General features: G+C 54.8%; 10 protein-coding genes across 10 annotated transcripts; 4 read left to right on the forward strand and 6 right to left on the reverse strand.

Annotated features, from left to right (window-relative positions):
* Positions 1-52: 52 nt before the first annotated feature.
* Positions 53-3141, reverse strand: P168DRAFT_286214 (uncharacterized protein). Its single transcript, XM_024836301.1, has 3 exons — positions 2860-3141; positions 1148-2721; positions 53-1083 (listed from the first exon to the last, which is right to left on the reverse strand). The coding sequence occupies exons 1-3, from the start codon at positions 2876-2878 to the stop codon at positions 262-264; spliced, it is 2415 nt and encodes an 804-aa protein (XP_024696651.1). The 5' UTR covers positions 2879-3141; the 3' UTR covers positions 53-261.
* A 150-nt stretch (positions 3142-3291) lies between these two features.
* On the reverse strand, positions 3292-4604 carry trm10 (tRNA (guanine(9)-N(1))-methyltransferase). The gene has a single exon (XM_024836302.1). It carries the CDS (start codon positions 4464-4466, stop codon positions 3306-3308), a length of 1161 nt encoding a protein of 386 aa, XP_024696652.1. The 5' UTR covers positions 4467-4604; the 3' UTR covers positions 3292-3305.
* A 166-nt stretch (positions 4605-4770) lies between these two features.
* On the forward strand, positions 4771-5852 carry P168DRAFT_286217 (putative NADH-ubiquinone oxidoreductase subunit GRIM-19). The gene is made up of 4 exons (XM_024836303.1): positions 4771-4921; positions 5024-5130; positions 5271-5423; positions 5508-5852. Exons 1-4 carry the CDS (start codon positions 4871-4873, stop codon positions 5554-5556), a joined length of 360 nt encoding a protein of 119 aa, XP_024696653.1. The 5' UTR covers positions 4771-4870; the 3' UTR covers positions 5557-5852.
* A 98-nt stretch (positions 5853-5950) lies between these two features.
* Positions 5951-10778, reverse strand: P168DRAFT_262140 (karyopherin MSN5). Its single transcript, XM_024834731.1, has 10 exons — positions 9489-10778; positions 8774-9428; positions 8595-8719; positions 8470-8541; positions 8184-8408; positions 8028-8131; positions 7716-7974; positions 7519-7661; positions 6866-7464; positions 5951-6799 (listed from the first exon to the last, which is right to left on the reverse strand). The coding sequence occupies exons 1-10, from the start codon at positions 10317-10319 to the stop codon at positions 6126-6128; spliced, it is 3687 nt and encodes a 1228-aa protein (XP_024696654.1). The 5' UTR covers positions 10320-10778; the 3' UTR covers positions 5951-6125.
* A 794-nt stretch (positions 10779-11572) lies between these two features.
* P168DRAFT_246289 (SKI complex subunit tetratricopeptide repeat protein SKI3) lies at positions 11573-16205 on the forward strand. The gene is made up of 3 exons (XM_024834038.1): positions 11573-11803; positions 11865-12065; positions 12115-16205. Exons 1-3 carry the CDS (start codon positions 11688-11690, stop codon positions 16094-16096), a joined length of 4299 nt encoding a protein of 1432 aa, XP_024696655.1. The 5' UTR covers positions 11573-11687; the 3' UTR covers positions 16097-16205.
* A 57-nt stretch (positions 16206-16262) lies between these two features.
* Positions 16263-16997, reverse strand: P168DRAFT_314190 (OB fold domain-containing protein; the record flags this gene model as incomplete). The annotated part of the gene is made up of 1 exon (XM_024839755.1): positions 16263-16997. One exon carries the CDS (start codon positions 16995-16997, stop codon positions 16263-16265), a length of 735 nt encoding a protein of 244 aa, XP_024696656.1.
* A 289-nt stretch (positions 16998-17286) lies between these two features.
* P168DRAFT_230258 (COG1/VPS51 family protein) lies at positions 17287-18150 on the forward strand (the record flags this gene model as incomplete). Its single annotated transcript, XM_024833225.1, has 1 exon — positions 17287-18150. The coding sequence occupies one exon, from the start codon at positions 17287-17289 to the stop codon at positions 18148-18150; it is 864 nt and encodes a 287-aa protein (XP_024696657.1).
* An 818-nt stretch (positions 18151-18968) lies between these two features.
* On the reverse strand, positions 18969-19868 carry P168DRAFT_323253 (DUF1917 domain-containing protein). Its single transcript, XM_024840667.1, has 2 exons — positions 19758-19868; positions 18969-19672 (listed from the first exon to the last, which is right to left on the reverse strand). Exons 1-2 carry the CDS (start codon positions 19792-19794, stop codon positions 18984-18986), a joined length of 726 nt encoding a protein of 241 aa, XP_024696658.1. The 5' UTR covers positions 19795-19868; the 3' UTR covers positions 18969-18983.
* A 37-nt stretch (positions 19869-19905) lies between these two features.
* P168DRAFT_286222 (epoxide hydrolase family protein) lies at positions 19906-21662 on the reverse strand. Its single transcript, XM_024836304.1, has 8 exons — positions 21369-21662; positions 21165-21298; positions 20842-21114; positions 20779-20787; positions 20534-20723; positions 20367-20487; positions 20158-20313; positions 19906-20108 (listed from the first exon to the last, which is right to left on the reverse strand). The coding sequence occupies exons 1-8, from the start codon at positions 21587-21589 to the stop codon at positions 20028-20030; spliced, it is 1185 nt and encodes a 394-aa protein (XP_024696659.1). The 5' UTR covers positions 21590-21662; the 3' UTR covers positions 19906-20027.
* A 331-nt stretch (positions 21663-21993) lies between these two features.
* P168DRAFT_308203 (uncharacterized protein) lies at positions 21994-23193 on the forward strand (the record flags this gene model as incomplete). The annotated part of the gene is made up of 1 exon (XM_024839174.1): positions 21994-23193. The coding sequence occupies one exon, from the start codon at positions 21994-21996 to the stop codon at positions 23191-23193; it is 1200 nt and encodes a 399-aa protein (XP_024696660.1).
* Between the last annotated feature and the right edge of the window lie 3 nt (positions 23194-23196).

Genomic DNA, 23196 nt, shown 5'->3' on the forward strand with positions numbered 1-23196 from the left:
CTCAAGGAGTGTCATTGGTTAGATACGATGAAGTACAAATAGTATACAGATATGCCGTTCACAATTCGTATTCTCTTATTAGCTACTAGACTACGTAATCGCCATCATGACAACGTCTCAATTAGAGCAAAGTCACAAGAATCAATAAGAATAAACAATCAAAGGGGTATGCTGAGTCGCGCGGAAAAGAAAAAAGCAAAGATAAAAAATGACAACATATAGAGTCAAACAAGATAGGAAAAAGGAGAAAACAGAGAAGACCTAGTACGGAGAATTAACAACATCATCCCGGCCCAACCGGCTCCCCCAACGCGTGCTACGGCGGCTGGGAGTCACCGGAGGTCCCGCAATGCTCTCACGCGTCGGCTTCTGGAAACTTCTCTTCGCGACCATGTTGACTTCATTCGGCAAGGCGACAATCACGTTCTTGTCGGAGCCGAAGCGGAAGTTATCCGCCATCACCTCTTCCGCATAGCGCTTGATGGTGTACGGGTCCTTGCGGCCGGCGACCACCTTCTTCAAGTTCCACGTGACGATGAAGGGACCGGTGGCGGTGACGATCGAAGTCTCCGACGAGTCGACACCGGTGTTGAAACGAGCGGGAGTGAAGGCGAGCGGTTTCTTCGTTTCGTGCTGGAACTGCGCCACGTGGGCCGGCTGGAGACCAAGGCGTCGGGGCTGGGGCTTGGAATCCTTGGCGAATGGCTTCTCAAATCCAAGTTTGCCTTCATTCTTGCCCTCCTTCTGCAACGAATCGATGAGCAGGAGGTAGGTGCGGCAGGTCGCCAGGATCCAGCGACCGTCGGCCGACACATCCAGACCGATAATCGCCTCACCCAGGGCCGGGATATGGGTCTTGGCATTAATACCCAATCGATCGAACATGCGGATATCGCCCTTGTTCGACGCGACCGCAAGGTATCCCTTCTCGGTCGTAGCCACCGACGAGAACTCGTTCTTGCTGGCGTACTGCTTCAGATCCGAATCCACCAGTTTGTTGCCAGCCAGGCGGGGATCAATGCGGAACAGCGCATTCTGCGAAGCACCGACGAAGGGCTGGGCCGCAGTCATCTGGGAGAATTTCTGTGAATGGTTAGTATCACCGTGTTTGATATAGGAAACGCCAGGAAAATAGAAAGGCACTTACGTTCTCCGGCGCAAAGGTCTGGACGGGGATATCATCGTGGACCTTCCACTCGTCGATCACCTTGCCGTATTCCAAGTCCATGCGGTAGAGCGAGTTGGGATCCTCGCTGTTTTGCAGAATCATGTTGGTATCCTCGGCGTGCAGCATGACCTTCTTGGGGCTGAACAGCTTGCCGTTGGGGGTCTCCACCTTGGAAATGTTGGTGGAAAACTCGAGGTTGTTGTTGGGCGTATGCTTGAAGACGCCGATCTTGGAGCCGCGAACGACAAACGACCGGTCATGCTTGTAGCCCACCGCGAGCTGGGAGTTGACATTTCCATCGGAATCACGAGTCACCACATCATCCTGCTCCTCATCCGGGTCGTACTGTTCACTGCGCTGGCCGTCGTCTGCGTCTTCCTCCTCCTCCTCTTCCTCCTCTTCCGCCTCGGCTTCCTGCTGTTCTTCGGCGTCTTGATCTTCCATGGTCAGGTCCTGGAAGGCGTCCAGGACGTACTCCTTGTCGGCTTCCTTGACCTTGACCCACTTCATCTCGTTCAACTGTTCCCAAAGGGCCTGCATCAATCCTTCCTGGAACTTTTCCTCGGTGGCCTGGTCCTTGAAGCGCAGAAGCCACGAGTAGGCGGAGCCATCCTCAGCGTAGTGGTTGAAGATGAATGAGAGGTACTCAAAGTTGAAAACAGGGTTAATATCCGCAACAACGGGCTGTCCAAGCCATTCCTTGTCCTGGCCCGTGATCTGAAGCCAATACTGCCAGTTTCCGGTCTCGGACACGGTGGCAACCACATTCGCGTCTTGGAGAACAAACGTCCCAGTGGTGAAGTCGAACATGTGCAATTCCGCACTCTCTTTGGCGAGAATCTCTTGGGCCTCCGGTTGGTCCGCGGCGGGCGGAGGGGCTGTTTGTCCTTCTTGTCCCTCTCCGGCGGGCTTGATCTGCCCTTTGGACCGCGAATACTCCACGTCCTTGGCCATCGCTGCGGTAGCCTCTCCGGTGGACACCAGGGAGGGCGCGCGAGACTTGTTGGGCGAAGCAATGGGGCTGGCGGATGGGAGAGGCTTCTCTTCCTGGAAAGAGAACTCCTGCAGTTCCGGCTCCGTCGCCTTTTGGGAGCTGCGACGGTATTTCCGCTCGAACTGGCACTGAAGGGCGGCCAATTCAAACGTAGCGACTTTGTCGGCGGGCACCGTCGGGTCACAGACGAACTCAAAGAGATCGCCGACGTCGCCACTCAGGTCGCTCCACGCTAGCACCTTGGAGCCTCCCTCGCGGACTTCTGAGCGGAAGTGAAGAGCTTGGTCGAGCAGGAAGACCTTCTCGTCCTTATCCACGCTGTCGTTGCCCCCTTCTTCGTCGTCCCCGTCAGACAATTCCTCCTCGCCTTCTTCGAAAGCCCTCTGCACGACGAGCTGATACTGAAACTCTTGCCCAGTACGACGGATCGAGGCCGCGGCGTCCTTGAAGATGAGCTCGGAATAACCCTTTGGTGACAGGGGGCGGACCAGGTACAGCTGGCCCTGAGGAATCTCAATGATGGACTCTTTCGAGGTGTCTCCGAAGAGGTACTTGCTCACTTAATATACCAGAATGATAGGTCAGTGAGAGCTCGGTCACGATAAGCGATGTAGGAAGGAGGGGTAATTGGTGGGGTTAGGGAAGCGGCGATGGAGACAGAAACTGAATAGACAGAAGGAACAGGGAAGAAACATACCGTTGCGGATCATAAACATGGCTGTGGTTGCTTAGGCGTGTTTCTGATACAGCAGCAGAAAGGGCAGGGATCTGAGGAATGAAGGACGAAAAAAAGGTAGAAGTGGGGAAAGAGAAGGTGGTAAGACGATGATCAGTTGCAGAAAGACAGAATCAGAGGCAGACAAGTGTCATCGCCTGAAGGAAAACAAAGATGGCAGACACAGGCAGCTCTGTCTCAACAGACTGTGGTTCTTTGAGACCTGGAAGAACCGGAAGCAGAGAGAAGGGAAGTGACGAGAAGGAAAAGAGGAGGTTGTTTTTTTGTTGATTGATCTGCCGTCATCGATCGTCCCGGTGGCAACCAGTGTGGCGGTGTCGCTGACTCATACTGTGGCGTTACTCTATACTCTCTACTATACTATAGGAAGTGAAATCAAGTCGATTACGGTATATACAGTGTTGATTTCATGCGTGATCAGCGCTAGCTTCCACCGTCTCCGTAGCGGCCTCCTGTGCAGCTGCCTCCTCTGCAACTGCCTCCTCTACAGCTGCCTCTTCATCCTCGACCACTTCCGCTTCACCACTCCCATCGCGCGGCGCAGGCGACTCGGAGGCTTTCAGCGTCCCACCCTTTCGCAGCGGAATGGCCTTCATGAAAGCTTGACCCCAGTCTTTCAGCTCCAGCCAGTTGATCATGATTTCCACCACATGGTTGGTCGCCAACACCTGGCGATGGCTCATCTGGATATAGTCCCCGATCGGCAATTTGGCGGTCTTGAGGCCCCGCTCGACCGCTTGCTTGTAGCAGATCCCCTTGTACCGGTTCTTGTCCACCAATCCTCCCACAATGTAGGTACTGTAGGGTTTCAGCTCCGTCAGCGTATCTGGACTGTCACTGGTCAGGTAGACGATCTCCCCGTCCTCCGGTTTGGCGTCCGTGTGATCCGCAAACGCCCCCGCCAGTTCGCCCCCATTGGGCTCGGTCATCCACTCCTTGGCCTTTTCGGCAGCGGACATGAAATCGTCCTCCTCCAGGATACGTACACCGCGCCACTTGAGATGCGACTGGGCCAGGACGGTGTCAAACCGCTCCTTCAGTTGCTTGTTGAACGACGAGATCACATAGTGTGAGCGGTACGGCGCGCGACTGTTGTCCGAGTAGGCCCGGGTGAGCTGCGAGCCCAGGGAGATGCGTTCCTTCGGATCCATCAAGTCATCGAACCCGCAATCGACGAGGAAGGTGACCGGAAGCAAGGTCGACCGTTTGATCCGATACTTGGTCTTCATGTAGCTGTGTCTCAGTTCCTGGAACGCCTCCTCCCCGTTCTCTTTCGCCTGTTTGATAGCGGCCCGTCGTTTCTCCTTTCTCGCCCTGTTCTGGTCCTTGCGGTGTTGTTTGCGATCCCCCCGCTTCTCCTCCCACAACTGCTGGCGGCGGCGCTTCTTCATTTGGCTCTTCGACATTGGCTGGGCGGTATCGCCGTCTGCAGCTGTGCTCTCCCCCTCCGTGGGTTTTTCGCCGCCGTCCTTCTCATCATTGGCCGCCGGGGAGGTCTTGTCCAGCGTCATGGTGGTATCTGCAGGCTCGGCATTGTCAGCGGGGGCGCCTCCCACAGCACCAGTCATTGCGGGCGCAGGTTCCTCCTGAGACTGATTGTCCAGCTTGGCTAATTTCCGGGGCCGTTCCTCGTTTTCCATTGCGCCTGGGGTTCTCAAGAAGTCAAGTCGTAGATCAGCAACGAGTAGGTCAACAAGCGCAACAACCCGCCAGATCGAAGAGGAATCAAGAGGTCGGTGTCAGTTCCAGCGGGCAAAAATATCCACCCTCAGCCAATCACGCGCCCCACAGCCCGCATTACCAAACCAGGACGCCCGCACGTGACCGTCCACTGCCGACTTCGCGACTCCGCTGAACATCATATCGTCGCCGGTCGATCTTCCTGCGAGTCCCTCTGCTCTCCTGCCTCGCTATCCCGCCCATTCGCTCCAATTGAAGACTGTTGTCGTATTCCTCAACCAGTCTTTTCATCATGCCTCAGGATATGCCCCCCGTGGGGGGCTACGGGCCCGTTCAGTACAAGGTACGACCCATCCCCATTTTGCGCTTCGACGACTCTCCAAGGATACTAGTACTTCAAAGCGAGTATGTAAATGAAAGACATTGGCTAATGGACTCTATCTAGCGGAACATCCCCGCCCGTGGCTTCCGCCCCGTCACCTACCTCATCGGCATGCACATGGTCATGGCCTGGGGCTACTACAAGCTCTTCCACGGTATCCGCGAGCAACAGTACGTTAACGATCGCCTATCCCAGCCAACTTGGTTCAATTCGTTCCCTCCATGAATACACCACGCACCCGACACACCATCACCATACATACCCCCACACCACCAACTCAGGACCCTTTACTAAACTGACCACTCTACAGCGAGCTCGGCCGCGAGAAGATCTGGGGCCGTCTGCACGTCCTCCCCCTCCTTCAAGCCGAAGAAGACCGCGACCAGGCCCGTCGCCATTTCGCCGACAAGGCCCGCGAGAAGGAGCTCCTGGGCTCTGAGACCAAGGTGTACAACTCCGATCGGTATGTCTTGCCTTTCCATTTCTCTATCTATCTAGCCCTTTCCGGTAAACGGGGTCCTATCCAGTAACTAATGCGAGTTTCCAGCTTCGTCCGCCCCACATTCGCCTACCTCCCTGCCCAGCTTACCCAATAAATGCACCAAAGGGGGTTCGTCGGTGATTGTTGGTGATTGTGGTTGAGGGAGATCGTTATGTTTCGTGTTTTCAGCGCCAGATTCATGGGTCGGTTGGTTCGGGTGTCTTGTGTCTTGTGTCTTGCGGCAAGTGGTATCACAAATCAATCAAGTCAAACCAACTAACAGGTGGCGCACTTGATGGGGCAAGAGGGCGAGAGGAGAGATATTTGGCTTGGTTTGGCTTGAAAATCTGTATCTTGTAGATATACCGTCTGAGAGAGGTCTTCCTATTGACCTATAAATGTTGTTTTGATTGTTCTACTTATTCGCTTTTTCTAGAATTCGTTTGCTCTACGGCCTTCGCTAGACTGTACCGTGTCTTGAGGGTCGCGTTGTAGAAACTATGCCTGTGGCTAAATGTATTGTATTGGGTCTATATTTCTTTATACCGGTATATCGAACGTACCAAAACCAGAACAACTGCTACGTGGGACAGGCCCGTAGGTCGGCACCATACTGTACAGCAGACTGTAGAACAAAAAAGAAAGAAAGAGAGGGTTGCTAGCAGGAGAGAAACACGCCACTCACTAACCAAACATATCCGCAACGCCGGCCAGGTCAGGCCCGTCGTTGATGTCGACCTTGTTGGCCTGCTGGCCTTCCATTTCGCTGCTCATGTACCGCTCCTGCAGCGCACTGCGTGCTTTGCGCCGTTCCTCCCGGGAGCCGAGGATCTTGCCTTGCTCGGCGATGCTGACGCCGCGTAGGGCTTCGAGGAGGTCCAGGACTAGGGCTCGTTGCTGCCGGGCGGCGGCGGACCGGACGAGAGCGGCTTCGGTGTTGATGACTCGTTGTTCGTCCATCCCTGGAAGGCTGAGGATCACGGAGCGGGGCATCGAGCTGCATGACCCGTAGAGAACCCAGATGGAGGCGATCAGCTGGGCGAGGTCTTTCTGCATGTCGACGAAATACGGCTCGTGGACAGAGGTGATGCAGGCTTTGAGCACTTCGGAGCTGATGAACTCGCGGATCGTGACCGTGGTGGGCGTGTTGTTGGGAGGGGCAAAGTCTTGCAGGATCGATCGGATGACGCGCGTGATGATGCTGCAGCATCGGGTATCTCGCATGCGAAGGGCGTGGGTGCAGAAAAGCATAACCGGTTCAAAGATTTCGGGGGAGGAGAGGACGAAGTTCCGAAGCGAATCGGCCGCAGCCGGTGGCGCTGGCGTTGCGCTTGGGTCCGCTGGTTCTTCATCGGGGTCTGCGTGCTACTGTTAGAACTGACGAAATAATCAAGCCGCAATGGGCAGGGAATTGGAACACTTACTTGCTCGCTGCGGATCCAAGAGGTTCGCGACCATGATCACCGCAGAGTAAGTCAACTGCCGCAGAATACTTTCGGACTTCATCTCGTCCGCCAGATCGCTCTCCGCCATCCCTTCCTTTTGCCGTTCAATCTGGTCCCATTCCGATGTGACCTTCCGGTCGATATTGGTGAACAAGGTGGCCAACATCGGCGGCAAGAATTGGGCACGGAAACGGACAGGGCAGTCATCGATCAAGCACCGTGAAATATTGAGTAGGACAGAGAACTGGTGAGACGAGAGGTGGGGCGAGTCTTTAAACAGGGCTTGAGAAAGCGGCCCAGGAAGCTCTGCGAACCCATAGAAATGCTCCCGCAGTTGGCTCATGCTGAAGAGCATCGAGTAGCAGGACTCTCGGACAGCCCTGATTTTGCCTCGAACGGAAGATGCAAACCCTTCCAGTGAAACCCGCGACGACGTGATCCGCGCATAGAACTCATCCCGGCTACCGGAAGAGATCCCCGCTTGCCAGAATCGATCGGTCAAGATACGCCCAACAACCACCTTCATTTCCTCGGACATGCCAGCCCAGTTGGCAGGATTATGGAAAGCATGAGCATTGCTGGAATGAAAGTTAGCCAGTTCTTCAATGGCCTGTCAACGACGGCTTGCTTACCTGACAAGCTGCAACAGCGTTGGAAGGATCACCGGGATGATATCGTGCCAAATGTTGCATGCGAGCTCGTACGCCGGTTCTGTCCGTTTCAACTTCTCGGTAGACACCGCCAACATCGTTTTCGTGCCTCGTAGGGGCATTTGCTAGTCATGCCGTTATTAGTCAAACCCACGTGTGAAGCCGACAAAGAGACAAACCTGGAACTTTCGGGTCATTTCCTCCTGGATCTGCTTTCCTTCGCCGTCTAGGGTAACAGTTGTCCAGTCCTCTACCAGGTGCGCTTGCTTTGACTGCATGTAGGGACCGACGCTTTGCAGCCCCAGCATGGTACAGAAACCCTCGAAAGATGAGCTAACGCTGCGAAATTCTTCCTCTTGCCAAGCCTGTAGGATTGGCTCCACGAACGACGTCAATCGAGATTGACGTAAATAGGGTTCTACATTGCTCGCGCGTTGCCTGCCACAGTCAGCGTATGCCACAAGGGACACAGAATCTCAATGGCACCATACATTATGATGAGGAGAATCGATGTCAGTTCCATGTGCAGCCTGTCATCTACCCGGTTGGCCAGTGTGATCTCCTTGATCTTTGGCTCGAGAACGTCGTAAAACGTCTTTGCAATTTGGTCAGCGGTGCCTTTGAGGAACATGTATGGTGAAGCTTACAGCGAAATAATCAGCGTAGCGCATGGCTAAACGACGGAGCTCGTGGCTCGCCAATCCATGAAGCTCTTTCACGGCCTCCGAGTAAGCAGGAAACTCCGGCTGGTCAGGAAGCCGCGTCATAAGGATGTATTCAAGTACTTTGAGCGCAAAGCTGGGGGTCTGGTTAAGAGCCTTGGACGAAATATCGACGATCAGCTTGATCACTCGTTGTTTCAACACCGGGTCCTGTATTTCCACACCGGTTAGTCTTCATAGCTGACGCAGAAGATAAAGGCCAAGATCATACCTCAAAGCTCCTCTGCATCAACTTGGAAGCCCATCCTTCCAGTACGCTTTCCAGTTCGGCTCGCTTTTGCTCCTGGACTTAGTTAGCAGGGCGGATTAGAGACACATGGCACGTTCTCAACATACGTCTTGCTGCGGCATCTTGCCGTGTGCGTGAACCCATTTATTATAGCCCTTGAGTGTAGCTTCCACGACGGCAAACTGCGTATCAGCGCGCATGAGAGCGATCGAGCTCTTCGAGAAGGATTTGACTATCAACCTCAATTAGCGTTTAGACTCGAAAACTTTTGGGATGAGTCGCTTACCATCGAACGGATCTACTCCATTATAGAGGTTGTCTAAGTTACCATCAATGGTGGACAAGATGTGCGAAATGGCTTCTTGCGGTCTCTTGAGAACAATGGTTTCGATAATAGATGAGCAATAGCGCCGATAATTTCCTACAAACGCGTGCCGCTCGGGCACGGTGTCAATGTCCTCGAAGAGAAATGCCACGGTTGGATTATCCGAATCCGAGGGCAAGGACTCCCAGCGGATGAGACGCTCGGTACAGATGCCCAGCAGCGGGGGGGTCAGCCCATTCACCAAGTCCGTATTCCCGACCCTCTCAGAAGCCAAGAGTTTGCTCCACACATGGAGAACTGGAATGGACACCGTCAGACTCTGATGCTGGACCACCCGAATGAGAAGTTGAAAGAAGATGTGTAGGTTCATGTTCGGGTCAATGGCGAAGCTCTTCTCTTCCAGGAAGCCTGCGACGTAGGAGAGCATCTCAGACAGCTTCTTGGATATCGTGTACTTGGTGTCGTCGATGTCATCCGGCCCCACGATGGACCACTCATACAGACTCTGCATCAGATTCAAGAGCTCTGGCTGATACATCAAATGAACAAGGGGCTGGAAGCCCTCCATGTCGTAGTTGGATCTACTGTATAGGGAGTGTAGGGCTTCGACGGCGGCCTAACGAACAAATTAGCACTGTAGGTCCGGAGCGAGCGAACGGATCCACCCTGAACCTACCAGCAGAACTTGCTCATCTTGGCAAGTAAACGCCCGGACAATGGTGGGGACGCAGTTCGACGAGATGATCGCCTTGGGAATCGACCACACCAAAACCGATTTCAGGGTCGCAAGGGCTTTCAGAGCCGCATTCTGTGCCTCCTTCGAGCCCTGCAGACTTCCGATGCAGTCCTCGAGGAACTGGCACGTGCGCGACAACCACCCCTCGGGGCCACATCGTAGCTCGACATGGTGATCGCGCTTGGGGTAGATCTCCTCGAAAACAGACAGTGGCGTGCAGATTTCCACCATGGCTCGATTCAGGTCGGTCCCTCGGAGGGATGAGACTGTGTCCTCCCGGTAGAAGATATCCTCGGACAAGGTCTCCAAGATCGACAGGACGAGCTCCTTGTGTACCAGGCTCGCTCCCCAAAACTGAACCAGGGTGTCATCCATCCGAATCCAGTCCAAGCCCCAACTCCTCTTTGCGATCTCGGCCCAGAGCTGGGGAACTTTATTGCGGAGGTACCCAGGGTCTTCCGGGCGGACAGACTCGGCCAGCTTGAGGACCAAATCTCGGAGGTTAGTGACCTGCTCGGTCGAGGTGAAGGTGGTGTGGCGCAGGACATGATCGAGGAGCGTCAGGCCAAAGTAGCGGACCAGAGGGTTGTTTTCGCGGCGGGACGCCAGCAGGAATCCATTTCGCGGTGCCGACTCGCTTTCCTTCTGCGCCTCGACAAACTTCAAGGCTTCCCGACGGAGCTCATTCGTGGAGGACGGGTTGTGGATGAGTTCTAGCGCACGAATCAGGTCGGTCATGCCGGCCTCGGACAGGTCGCCTTCGCTGGTCATCGTGTCTCTGGGGTCGACAGCGGGGGTGATCTATTCGCACAGATTGAGTAGCTCTATACCAATGACCTCATCATCCAAGGCTCCGATCTAGCCTTCTTGCCTGAGAGTTGGATCTGGACGGGAAGAAGGAACCGTCCACGACCAGTGCGGTGCTGATAGTAATCGAGTATACCGGTCGACCGTGCCCTCCGAATGCAATCGTAAGACAAGTGGATAGGATTGTTTATAAAGGACGGGCAGAAAACCAAAGGGCGCAAGGTCGGGGGGTCGGGACTCGGGGATTCTGCCAGACGAAGATGAGGGGAGTAATGTTGTTGTTTTGCTAGATTGGGATAAATCCGAGTCACTAGAAACAGGACGAATGGTGCAAGATAAGTAATCGGTCACTGGTATATGCTTGAAATGCGATGCCAAAGGGCCTTTCCTCGGAGACAAAGACTGACGCGTGGGGGGGAAGAAGGTGGAGAGAGAGAGAGAGAGAGAGAGAGACCGAGAGAGACAGAGGGAGAGAAGGGAAAGTACGTGCCTAAGGACTCCCTGAGGCACGCTTTAATTCCACGCGAGTTTTGCACCCGACCGGCTTCACCGCCTCCGCCTTCCCCTCTCTCACCGCTTTGGCCTTATCATCCCACTTCTTCGGTCGATCTTCAGCCTTCTTACAACTGAGATCATGACACGAACATGTTGATATTGATGGTCTACAGTACTCGAGGCCAATTGCTTCTTGTCTCTTTGTTCATACTCAGATCACTGCATTTTTCCTCGTCTTCGTGCTGAGTTGATATGCTCCCCCCAGAAGAGTACTAGTACGCATATGTTGCCTGATGATTCAGGTGGGAATGGTCGTGGATATATATCGACCATGAAGGACTATGTAGTATGTATGCGATTGTATCAAATCAGTATTTAGGTTAAGATTGATAAGCTTAAGCTAGTATCTCTCGTTGACGAATGTATATTCTCTAGTCATTCAATAGAACCCATCAATAACTTTTTGGGCCACAACTCCGTACAGTGTATAAGACTACTATATGATCCTACGGTGAGATAGACGTCTACTACTAGACGCCAACAGAAATTGTACTTAATTATTGTCTTTATACTGTACATCCCCATATGTGGTCAGGTTACTATGCAAGTAAGATCCAAGCTGATAAGGCGGGCTCTGACGTACCCTGGTCACTTAGCTGAGCACCCGGCCACTCTTCCCCACAACGGCCACACCTTTTCCACTTCACGTTCCACGGCCTGCTCCCTGGACCAACCCAGACGTCGCACATTCCCAATCGGTTGCTCTTGACCTGGATTGCCTTTTTCCTATAGATTCTTAACCAGGTACTGAAAAGGCCATGCTGAGTCGGGTTTAAAATGTCCAGCAAATCCGCTCTCAAGGCTGTGCGGACCGCACTAGACTCGAAAGACTTCGAGCTCGCAGCCGACAAAGCCAAACAGCTCGTGCAACAAGAGCCCCAAAACTACCATGCGTGCGTGTTCATCCCCCCGTGACTGTCTAATCCATAAACTGATGATCGATACTCCCCATAGAAATGTCTTTCTAGGACTCGCGTTGGACAAACTGAGCAAGACCAATGAGGCGGAAAAGGCTTACCTCGCGGCCACCCGGGTGAAAGCCGACGACAAGACCGCATGGCAGGGTCTCGCCAATTTATACGAGAAACAAGGAAATCTCAAGCTGGAGCCGTACCGCGAGGCGGTCGTGCACCTAGCTCGGATCTATGGAGAGGCGTACGTTCCCCAGACTCGATCTGGCGAATACCGGCTGATTGGATTCCAGAGATGACAAATACCGGTGCCAGGATGTAGTCGACAAATATATCCTTTTTGCGAAGAAACACGGCAATCGACTTCAGCACAAAAAGGCCCTCGAGCTTCAGCTGCCGACCGGTCCCCTTTACGATCTGCTCGAAGGTCGCGTCCCCCATCCGTCGCAGACGTACCATCGCCTGGCCGAATTCACCGAGTCGGAAGAGAAGGAGTTCATAAATAGGGAGATCGGAGAACGGCGGACTCGTTTGGGTGCAAAGATTGACCAGGTGACGCTGGAGGTGAAGCGCGAAGCGTTCAAACGAAGTGAACTGGAGCCGCTCTATCGCGGAATTATCGACTGGTCGCACGATGATCAGGTGCGACGGACATACGAGGAAAAACTACTAGAGCGTGGATGCGACGTGCTTGCGGTCTCCCCGATGAACGAGAAGGGTGCCAAGCGGGCCGAGGTCCTCAAGGCTGCCCAGGACATGGTCATTATCAAGCACCCGTTCGAACTGGCTTGGAAGATTGTCCTCGAGTGGCATGATGTGCAAACCTTCTCGGAGTGGGATCGCGTTTTCTTAAACGATTACATCGAGTTCTTTCCGGAATCCGGGCTTTCCAAGGTCCTAAAGGGCTTTCTGGCCAGTGACATATCGCCCTTTCCTAAAGACACCGAGGAATCTAAGGATTCTAAGGATGCGAAGGAGTCGAAAGGCTCGAAAGAACCCAAGGAGGCTGACACCAACGAACAGAATGGTGAAAATGGCAGTGCCGAGAGCAACGAGTTAGCTGCCCAAGACAGCCTGATTCTAATGGCGGAAGGCCTGGATCTGGCATCATCGTCCGTCGTCGCTCACCGGATCATGAGCGAGCTCTACCTCTCTCTTGAGGAATACGAAAGCGTTGTGGATGTTGCTCGAAAGGGGCTCCAAAATCTCCAAACCCTAGTCCAAATGACGGGGTTGAATCTCAGAGATACCAAGGATTCGATGCACATCACGCTTGCCAATTCCCTGATCTATTACCAGTCACCCCGGCATCACCCGGAGGCGAAGCGGATCTTCCAGGAAATATTGTCGAGGAAACCGAAATTGACGAGCTGCTTGCTCGGTATTGGTGTGATCCTCAAGGTCGACGAGGACTACGCTGAAGCCGTCAGCTTCCTCGAACGCGCGCTAGAGCGGGATGCAACCAACATCAAGGTCCGCGCGGAACTGTTTTGGTGTAGGGCGCTTAACGGTGACCTCATCTCTGGCCTGCACGGCTTGCAAGAGGTCCTCGCAGCATTAAAAAAGACACGCGTGGAGAGCCGAGACTTCAAGGGTGAGATCCTCTACCGGATTGGATACTGTCAATGGGAGACGGACACGTCGTCGGCTGCACGCAAAGACCGAAACGGTGCCTACGCCAGCTTCCTCGCAGCCGTCCAAGCCAACATGAACTTTGCCCCGGCATATACGAGTCTAGGTTTTTACTACGCGGACTACAAGAAAGACAAGAAGCGAGCGCGCAAGTGTTTCCACAAGGCGTTCGAACTGTCTCCGTCGGAGATCGAAGCGGCCGAACGACTGGCCAGGACGTTTGCGGACCACAAAGAGTGGGATCTAGTCGAGGCGGTATCGCAGCGGGTGGTCGACTCGGGCAAGGCCAAGCCAGCGCCCGGCTCGAAGAGGAGAGGCTACAGCTGGCCCTATGCTGCGCTGGGCACGGTCCAAATAAACAAACAACAGTACGCCAAAAGTATTGTTTCATTCCAGGCTGCCCTACGGATCACGCCAGGGGACTACCACTCGTGGGTGGGGCTCGGAGAAAGTTACCATCACTCGGGGCGTCACATTGCGTCGACCAAGGCTTTCGAGCATGCGCAACAACTCGAGGACACTCTCTCCCGGGCCGAGAAGGAGAATGTCTGGTTCGCACGCTATATGTTGGCGAATGTCAAGCGGGAGCTTGGGGAATACGAAGACGCCATCGCGAGATACGAGGACGTCCTGAGCATCCACCCCAACGAATTCGGGGTCTCGATCGCGCTCCTCCAAACGCTGGTCGAGAGCTCATGGAAGAGTCTCGATTCCGGCCTTTTCAACGACTCTATCGAGCAGGCGCGTAAAGCCCTCCTCGTCGCCAGGTCGATCGCTACGGAGCGAGTCGACATTTTCAATCTCTGGAAAGGTATCGGAGATGCGTGCACGATGTGCTCCTTCGTCAAGTCCAAAGCAAGCAAAATGCCCCTGGATGAAATGCAAAAGCTTCTCGGCACGCAGCTGGAAACGGCAGCCTTCGACCTCCTCGCCGATGTCGATGAGCTGGGGGCAACCTCCATGTCGCTGCTCAAAAGCGAGGAATTGAGCCCATCCGACAGATTCATGTACGCCTCTATTCTGGCTTTCAAACGGGCGATCCATGTTTCCCAGCAAGACATCCACGCCCAGGCCGTGGCTTGGTATAACCTAGGATGGGCCGAGTACCGGGCCTACAAGACCGTGCATATCATCTCAAAGAACAAGGGCAAGAAGCCGCAGCGGAAGTTCCTCAAAGCAGCGATACGCTGCTTCAAGCGAGCCATTGAACTGGAGGCTGGAAACTCGGAATTCTGGAACGCGCTGGGAGTAGTGACCACCAGCCTGAGCCCCAAAGTGGCCCAGCACGCTTTCGTGCGAAGTCTGCATCTCAACGACCGAAGCGCGCAGGTGTGGACGAACATCGGGGCCCTCTACCTCATTCACAACGACATCCAGCTCGCGAATGAGGCCTTCACGCGTGCACAGTCCTCAGACCCAGATTACTCCCCGGCCTGGGTCGGCCAAGGCTTCCTGGCACTGCTATTTGGCGATCCGCAAGAAGCTCGGGGTCTTTTCGAGCACGCATTCGATATTTGCAACTCGTCGTCGGCATTGTCGAAGAAGCAGTACACCATGACCCTGTTCGACCACCTGATGACCGATTCGTCGGCCTCGAACGAGGTCTCCGAGCTCATCCAGCCCTTCTTTGCTCTCCATCAACTTTGCTCCCAGGATCCATCCGATCTTCCCTTCGTCCATCTGTCGTCTTTATTTGCGGAACGGATCGGCGAGCTCTCCGATGCAGAAACCAGCCTGCGAGCTCTCTGCTCCGCCGTGGAGGCAGAGTACGAGGTGTCAGAATCGGCGGGTGCGCTTTCGAGATACGCACAAGCGAACGCGGACATCGCCCGTGTTCTGCTCGCACGGCAGGAGTTCGAGGAAGCGGCCGAGAAGGCGGAGACGGCGCTGATGCTGTCCGGCGAGGAAGATGCGGAGAAGTTCGACCCGGAGACTAACCGTACATTGCGCTTGTCGGCGCATCTCACGGCAGGACTGGCGCACTACTATTTGAAGTCGATGGACAGCGCGATCGACATGTTCCGTGACGCGTTGCAGGAGGCGGACAATGCGCCCGAGGTCGTGTGCCTCTTGGCCCAAGTGCTGTGGGCCAAGGGCGGCGAGGAAGAGCGGAGCGTGGCCCGTCAACAGCTGTTCGATTGCGTTGAGAACAATCCGGACCATGTCGGCGCCGTTACCCTGTTAGGGGCAATTGCGCTACTTGACGGAGACAAGGATGCCATCGAGGCTGTCGAATCCGACCTGCACCAGATGATCACGCGCGATGACATCGAGATCCACGAGCAGTCCAAGCTCGTGAAGCTCTTGACGGCGGTGTCTGCCCTGGGTTTCGGCGATAATGCGGACGTCCCGGAGGAGCAGAGACGGATTGGAGAGGCGACGGCTGCGGTTATGAGAGCGCCGTATCAGCCCCAGGGCTGGATGGAACTGTCTGCTGCTTCGCAAGCTGCGCATCCCGCACAGATGGCTGTGGGGCGAGCGCTACGGAATGCGCCGCCTCGCGGTCGACTGGAGGCCGTCGACCTGGCCGAGGCGTATTCGCAGACCGGCAAGGCAAGCGATGCGCTGCGGGCGATCATGGTTGCCCCGTGGAAGCAAGAGGGTTGGGACGAGCTCAACCATGCAGTGTCCACCACGACATAGACAATATGAGTGTGGTGGGATATGGAGGGCTACTGTGTAGATGTTAGACCACATAGTTAGACCTGGAATGAGTGACGATGACAATACATACCTCGAGGGGCGTTTCCCCTCGTTCCCTATGCATACCCTTTGCCAATTCCAACTCACATAGATCCCACCAACGAAGTTATTCCTGTCCGCGCTCCATCTCCCCCAAACGATCCAACAACCTCTGTTTCCTCCCCTCCCTCCACGCCAAATCCAACGCCTCAACCTTCCCCCCAAGCAACGTAACACACTCCGGCGTCAGCAGCACCATGCCCCTCGCAACCGTCACATCCCGCAATACCAACTTCGCCCCAATAGCCATACTCCCCAGCGCAATCCCACCCACACTCTTCAGCTCAATCGCCACCGCACGCGTGCCCCTCGCATCTTGCAAAATCAACCGATGCGGCCCATTACTCCCGCCCGACTCATGAGCGCCCGCATTCGTCGTCGTCGTCGACGCCCCCCTCGTCACACCCTCCGAGTCATCGACATTGACCGTGCGCACGATCTCCCGCCCGCGGACGGCCTCCCCGCGCTCGACGCGCTCGATCGCCTCCACCTGGCTCCAGAGGCTCGTGCCGATGTCGTCGATGTCGAGGACTTGGACCGGGATGGGACCTTGCAGGCGGCGTTCTTGGACGGTTGGGTCGAAGATGTCGGCTGGGAGGAGGGACGAGGAGGTCTCTGTGGTGAGGGAGTCGCGGAAGTCGGAGGCGAGGAGGCGGAAGTGGGCGGTTTGGGTGAGTGCGGAGAGGGGCACGGTGCGGTGTTGTTGGGTGGATGCTAGGAAGGCGTTGAGCCAGGTGGGGGATACGGGGAGGGAGTATTTGGTTTGGAGGTGGGTTGTTAGTTGGGCGGATGTTGAGGCCATTGGGATTGTATTTTATGAGGGTATGCTTTTTGATTTATATGGGTGGGGGGAGAAGGTGAAGTTGGAGATGATTTGGAGATGCGACGGGGGAATAAATAATGCACGCACGGACCACTGCTTAATTGATCGCCGACTGACCGCCTTGCTGGCATCATCTCTCCGTCTCTCCTTTTGGCGTCTCCTTTACCTTTATTCTCCACATCCTATATTCAATTGCACATATTGTCTTTCGTTTCCCTGGAACCCTGAAACACGACCTTGCTATCATTGTCTACTCTGCTATCTCACCATGTCGACTTTCTCCTCCCCCCGTCCCTCCATCACCTCCTCCCGCGCCCACTCGCCCTCCGGACGCCCGTCCCTCGACACCCTAAATACCAACACCGGCGGCGGCCTCAGCGCATCATCGACACCCTCCACGGCACGAGCTCTCTCCCCCTCCATGTACCCACGACGCAACCGCGCCGCCCTCCGCGACTACTACAACCTGAAACCCAGCGCAGCCGCAGAAGCCGGACGGCGGTCTCGCAGCGTGCCTCGGCACACAGACGCAGGGGACATTTCAAACCCAACAGTGGTAGCGACAGGGACAGAGCTAGACAGCACGGACTTCGATGCCCAGCGCTACGTGAACCAGCTGCTCGCGGCGTCGTCGCTCGCGACAGTGCTGAAGGCGGAGAACTCGCTTGTCGGGGACATCCGCACGCTAGACAGCGAGCGCAAGGCGCTCGTGTACGACAACTACTCGAAGCTGATCCGCGCGGTCGAGACGATCGGGAAGATGCGTAAGAGCATGGACGATCGGGGGGCGCCGTTGACGATGACCAAGACGCTGGAGCCGGCTATTGCCTTTGTGGCGGAGACGGCGGGCGGGCTGATCCAGGAGGGAGAGGAGCATCGACGGCGGATGAGGGAGATCCGTGCGTCGGGGGAGACGGATCGGATGCGGGAGGCGGAGAAGGCGACTGTGAAGTGGGTGCTGGGGGCGCCGGCGAGGCTGGAGGGTTTGGTGGCCGAGGGGAGACGGGATGATGCGGAGAAGGACTGGGATGAGGTGGTTGATGTGTTGGAGAAGTGGGAGGGCGTTAAGGGTGTTGACGGTGTACGGAAAGCCTGCGAGAAGGTCATGGGGAAGAAGAATGAGGCGTCTTGAGGGGTTGGTCTCATGATATTGCATCCTTCCGACCTTTAGCCAGCTCTAGTCCACTCAGGGGCAATCTTGCTGGGGGCTAGGCGACAGAGCTGGCTAACATACTCTCTTCTGGGTCTGCCCTTGTCCCGGAGTCGGTCAAGAACCACATCTGCAGGTCTTCGACGTGCTGGGACCGCACACAACGACGATGTGGGAAGAGCTTGCATGCTCAGCTTGAGGAAAGCCGTTTGATCCCACCTGGTACTAGTTACCAAAGCAGTTGACAAGCCCACTGTCACATCGAAACGGCAGCCAAAGCAGATACAAACATGTAACCACAGATGGGTATAGCAACAAGTTGATCAAACGCAACAGCGGACCCCATCAACCTCGTGGTAGAATTCTTAGATATCAACCCAAATGAACTCAGACACAATTCCGCCATCACTTCAAGCTCTTACCCTGAAAGCCTTACTTAAGGGCTGAAGTCTCGTTCATCATCGCAATCAAGCAGACGGGTCACTCCAAAGTAACTTCAAAGATGGTCAATTGAGGATGTTAGAAGCAGACAATATATTAGAAGCAGATAATAATGTCATTAATTCAGTAACCCACAAAACCTCCGAACTTCCAAGAAAATCAATCCGTACAATTCACATGTTGTCTAATCTGGGATTCTCAGAGGAGCGTCTTCATAGTCAGGAACTAGATCAGCCATCATAGTTCAGTTCTAGGCCATGGCGATAAGTATATTCAGGATCATCTACAGCAGAGAAGAGGACTCCATCCAAAAAGCTTTTCTCATTCACAGTCAATACTGACAAGTGATCGCAGTATATCATGAAACTGTAACCCTAATTACCCCCCAAAACATCCCCACTAGAAAACAAACTCGCCCTCAACCCATACGAATTCCTCCCCATAATCCCCAAATAAGTAAAAGCATCACACTTATAATAAACCGGCCTCCCATCAACAAACACCATCCCCAGCGCCACCAACCTCCCCAACACCCTCCCCACATCCTCCCGGTCCGCATAATCCCTCGTATACACCGCAATCAGCCTCGTCTTCCCACTCCCACTCCTCCCACCACCACCACCACCACCCCAAGTCCCCCCATCATCCGTCGCGACCTTGGCCCCAAACCCCAGTTCCCCCTCCGCCGTCGCCCGCGCCACCAGCGCCCACCACCTATCCACCACAGCCGGCGGCGCAAAGAGCATCCACTTCCCGGAGATAACGCCCGTCTCGCGCGCGAGCGCAAAGATCTGCCGTTCGAGGGTCTCGCGGAGGGAAGTTAGTTCGGAGGTGTTGTCATTTGCGCGGAGGATGGCTGCTTCGTCTTCGTAGGCGCGCAGGAGATGCGTGCCCTCTCGCACGAGGGTCGCGATGTCGGGCTTTGGGGTTGGCAGTGGGCCGCTGATGTAGATCCAGGGTCCGGCGGTGGTGGCTTTTGTTGTGGATGGGGGGAGGCGCGCGAGGAAGTCGTCGATTTGCTCGGTGGGGCTGGGGCGGTTGGGGCGGATGGCGGGGGTGGAGTCTGGGGTAGGCGTGGTTAGTTGGGTTACTTGTTTTTCTGGTCTCTCTGGGTTTCTCTGGGTGAGTGCTAGGATGTGGAAGGGCACCGTGGTTGCTCTTGGAGACTTCAGATGGGAGTTCCATGTTCTTCTTTTTCTTCGTTTACGGGGGAAGTAGTGTGGTGTTGTTGGGGGTAGGTTGGATGAAGTATGGGGATGATACAGGTGACTACTACTGTTGGATTATATGAAAGATTGATTTACCTCTTCTTACTAAATGTTACAAAGGAAAAGATCTCGTGTCAAACTGTCCAATCCCATCATCTGTTTGCCGTCTGACTTCTACGCAGCCTTGTGCAGCAACTTCCTCTCTCATATCTACGACCACACCTGTTTCACAAAATCCGTCAGGTCGGCTTTCATGTCCGCAGGACGTTCCAACGCCGCAAAGTGCCCGCCCTATCACAGTCAGTCTGATCCAATATGTCTAAGACAGCCCTAAACGCACCGTTTGATGTTCCCTGAAGAAAACCAGATCCCCCGTAGCTGCTACCCAGCTCTTCGGCGTTGGGATCAGCTCGTTGGGAAAGTATGAGTATCCAAACGGCTTGTGGATGTATGATTCAGTTTGCAAGGCCGCTGCGCTGGCACTGGGTTTGAATAGCTGTTGACGTAAGTCTTTTATCCATTTTCCTCATGGGTCAAGAGCCAACGTACTTCACGATAGGGGTAGATGGCGCGCGGAAAGGTCTCCGTCAGCCAGTAGAGCGACACCATCTCCAGAATGGTGTCCGCTGAGAGTGGCTCGTCAACCCACTCCAGATACTTCTCTCCGACCCTACAGAAGTAAGATACTAGGTCTAGATGCGATGAGACGGACATACCACGCAAGCAAGGCAATCGGGCTGGAAGCCAAAACGTGACCAATGGTGCTGGGCCGGGTAGCATGCTCCATGGCATAGGCTATCCCCCTGGTTCTGAAGGCATCCATGCGATCTAGTCCCCGTTTCTCGAATGCGGTCAAGTTCTCGGTCGAAGCTTCTTCCGATGGGGATTGCGTCGGACAAAAGTTCACTTTTTCGTTGGTATCATTCACATACGCGGCAGAAAGACGACCAGATCAACTCACAGTGAACGGCTGGTCACGATGTCAGTCATATTCAATGCTCCAGATCCCATCAGCAACACATACCTTTGCAGCTATCATACTTCACCGCTAGCGATCGGGAGACGCCAGCGCCAATGTCACCCCCTTGGGCTACATACCCACTTTCAAACCCGAGCCCCTTCATCAGTTTATCCATGATACGGGCCACATCTTCGCCAGAGAAATCGCGGTCCAGTGGGGGGCCTGAAGAGAAAGCATAACCCGGGAGTGAGGGGACAATGAGATGATATGGGAGGGCGCTGGGACTGAACTCATCCTTGAACAATTGCAGAAGGGGCAAAAACTCAAAGAAGCTCCCTACCAACCGTTAGCTGTAGATACAGACGGGGCTGACCGTCCAAGATTACCAGGCCATCCGTGGAGGAGGATAATCGGGATGGCGTCGGGCTTCTCCGAGAAAAGCGCAGCAAAATGAAGCTTAATATCTTCGATTTGGGTCGTGAACTGGGGGAAGCTGTTGGCACGAGTCTCGCACGTTTTCCTATATGGCTCATCTCAGCTGGATCCATGTAGATATACGTATTAAGCTAGACTAGATGCTATATACTTACCAGTCAAATTGGTTCAACCACTTGTCCCGAATGTCGGACAGCCACTTTGAGGTAACTCCAAACTGACCATCAGTCTGGGAGTTCTCGTAAGTAGGCGGAGCAATCTTGGACAGCCGAACCAGGGTCTGTAGCTCGACGAGCTTGTCGTCGGACACGGAGACCGAAAAGGGAGTAGGGGAGATGGTGGCGGTGGGAGGGAATTTACTGAAGGGAAGGGACATGATGTACTTGGTCCGAAATAATGGAGTGATCAATGTGGTGTATGAAATACGAACTGAAGAAGTGGAAGTGGACGTGGGAGTAGAGTTGAAGTATAAAGAGAAGAGGAAATGGACGAGGAGCGGGGAAAGATATACTATTTATATACTGGCTGAATACTAGGCAGCCTCGAGTATACGAGGATTCTTATAGTCTGGGATTATTAATGATCATCAGTCAATCAGTCAATCAATTGCTGAATACTGCAATATCACAGTCATGAAGGTCGAAGATCAATAAATGGGGACGATAACGTCTATCAAACTGATAATCTTCGGCCCCACCATAGATCCTCAATTTCTTCATACTCCAGATCTCCCCACCTCAAGGGATCTCTCCCCAGGTACAAACAGTACTACTACTCACCATGCAACATCCACCCTCCTCATCAACCGTCTATCTAGACCAACCACCCAGCTGTCTCCAATTCTGCCCCTCAATCCCCTCCCAGTTCATAATCGGCACCTATCTCCTCTCCGAGACGCCCCTCCCAGACGGCTCCATCCAGCAATCCAAATCCGGCGGTCTCCAACGATGGTCTCTTGACCCAGACACCAACGAGCTGTCCCTCCTGAAGAGGATTTCCCTCCCCTACGCAGTCTTCGACCTGCACTTTCACCCGCGGGATCCGACCCTCCTCGCCATCGCCACCAGCACAGCCTCCGTCGCCCTCTTCAAGGTCGACCCCACCAGCTCCGACATCATCCATCTCTGGACCCGCTCCGTGCACGAGGATCCCTCCGTGCCAGCTCTCTTTCTAGCTTGGACACCGTCGCACTGGCCATCTGGCGACGCCGCCAAGGATGACGGCTTCGCAGTGACCTTCTCAGACGGGCGCACGGCCGTCTTCGCCTCTACCAAACCGCTATCATCAGCCGACGGAGCCGTCAATATCAAAGAGACAGGCGCTTTCGATGCAACCGTTCCCATCGAGGTGTGGTTCGTGGCGCTAGCGACCTACGACGATGCCGGCACCACCACCAGCAGTAGCATTCCGTACATGTTCACGGGAAATGATTTCGGGTCTCTGCACACCCGCCGACTAGCAGTGGAGCAGGAAGACGACGACAACACTTCGCTCTCTGCAGTCGTCGACTACGATGATCGCGCGCGCCATCACACCGCCGGCGTGACTTCCATCTTGCCGCTGCCGATTCCACTCGTTGACGGCGCGCCGGTCTTACTAACGGGGAGTTATGACGAGTTTCTGCGGGTGTACCATGCCACGCGCCGGGGCGCCGTGCTGGCGGAGATGGGTTTGGGAGGTGGTGTGTGGCGGTTGCAGCTGTTGCGGACGGAGGGGGGCGATGAGGGAGAGGTGTCGTTCCTGGTGTTGGCTAGCTGTATGCATGGCGGGGCGAGGGTGGTTCGTGTTGCTGGAGCGGACTCGCAGTGGGAGATTGAGGTCGTGGCGGAGTTTACGGAGCATGAGAGTATGAACTATGCGTCGGATGTGTGGAAGCCTGAGGGTGGGTATTCGCTCGATGGCACGAAGGGGTCAGAGCTGCTTTGTGTGTCGAGTAGTTTCTACGATCGACGGCTTTGTACGTGGCGGGTCCATGTCTAGACT

The sequence above is a fragment of the Aspergillus campestris genome (genome assembly GCF_002847485.1).
Source record: "Aspergillus campestris IBT 28561 chromosome Unknown P168scaffold_1, whole genome shotgun sequence".
In the NCBI taxonomy this organism is placed as follows: domain Eukaryota; kingdom Fungi; phylum Ascomycota; class Eurotiomycetes; order Eurotiales; family Aspergillaceae; genus Aspergillus; species Aspergillus campestris.

Coding starts and splice junctions, on each gene's coding strand:
- P168DRAFT_286222 (XM_024836304.1), bottom strand. CDS start 21,589: ATGTCCCTTCCCTTCAGTAAATTCCCTCCCACCGCCACCATCTCCCCT. Junction 20,488..20,533: donor CCGATTGCCTTGCTTGCGTG/GTATGTCCGTCT, acceptor TTACTTCTGTAG/GGTCGGAGAGAAGTATCTGG. Junction 20,109..20,157: donor TCTTCAGGGAACATCAAACG/GTGCGTTTAGGG, acceptor TGACTGTGATAG/GGCGGGCACTTTGCGGCGTT.
- P168DRAFT_286217 (XM_024836303.1), top strand. CDS start 4,871: ATGCCTCAGGATATGCCCCCCGTGGGGGGCTACGGGCCCGTTCAGTAC. Junction 4,922..5,023: donor ACGGGCCCGTTCAGTACAAG/GTACGACCCATC, acceptor GACTCTATCTAG/CGGAACATCCCCGCCCGTGG. Junction 5,424..5,507: donor AAGGTGTACAACTCCGATCG/GTATGTCTTGCC, acceptor GCGAGTTTCCAG/CTTCGTCCGCCCCACATTCG.
- P168DRAFT_262140 (XM_024834731.1), bottom strand. CDS start 10,319: ATGACCAGCGAAGGCGACCTGTCCGAGGCCGGCATGACCGACCTGATT. Junction 8,409..8,469: donor TGATGCAGAGGAGCTTTGAG/GTATGATCTTGG, acceptor GTGGAAATACAG/GACCCGGTGTTGAAACAACG. Junction 6,800..6,865: donor CTTGGATCCGCAGCGAGCAA/GTAAGTGTTCCA, acceptor AGTAGCACGCAG/ACCCCGATGAAGAACCAGCG.
- P168DRAFT_246289 (XM_024834038.1), top strand. CDS start 11,688: ATGTCCAGCAAATCCGCTCTCAAGGCTGTGCGGACCGCACTAGACTCG. Junction 11,804..11,864: donor GAGCCCCAAAACTACCATGC/GTGCGTGTTCAT, acceptor TACTCCCCATAG/AAATGTCTTTCTAGGACTCG. Junction 12,066..12,114: donor GCTCGGATCTATGGAGAGGC/GTACGTTCCCCA, acceptor ATTGGATTCCAG/AGATGACAAATACCGGTGCC.
- P168DRAFT_286214 (XM_024836301.1), bottom strand. Junction 1,084..1,147: donor AGACCTTTGCGCCGGAGAAC/GTAAGTGCCTTT, acceptor AACCATTCACAG/AAATTCTCCCAGATGACTGC.
- P168DRAFT_323253 (XM_024840667.1), bottom strand. CDS start 19,794: ATGGAACTCCCATCTGAAGTCTCCAAGAGCAACCACG. Junction 19,673..19,757: donor AGTCTCCAAGAGCAACCACG/GTGCCCTTCCAC, acceptor CGCCTACCCCAG/ACTCCACCCCCGCCATCCGC.
- trm10 (XM_024836302.1), bottom strand. CDS start 4,466: ATGACTGGTGCTGTGGGAGGCGCCCCCGCTGACAATGCCGAGCCTGCA.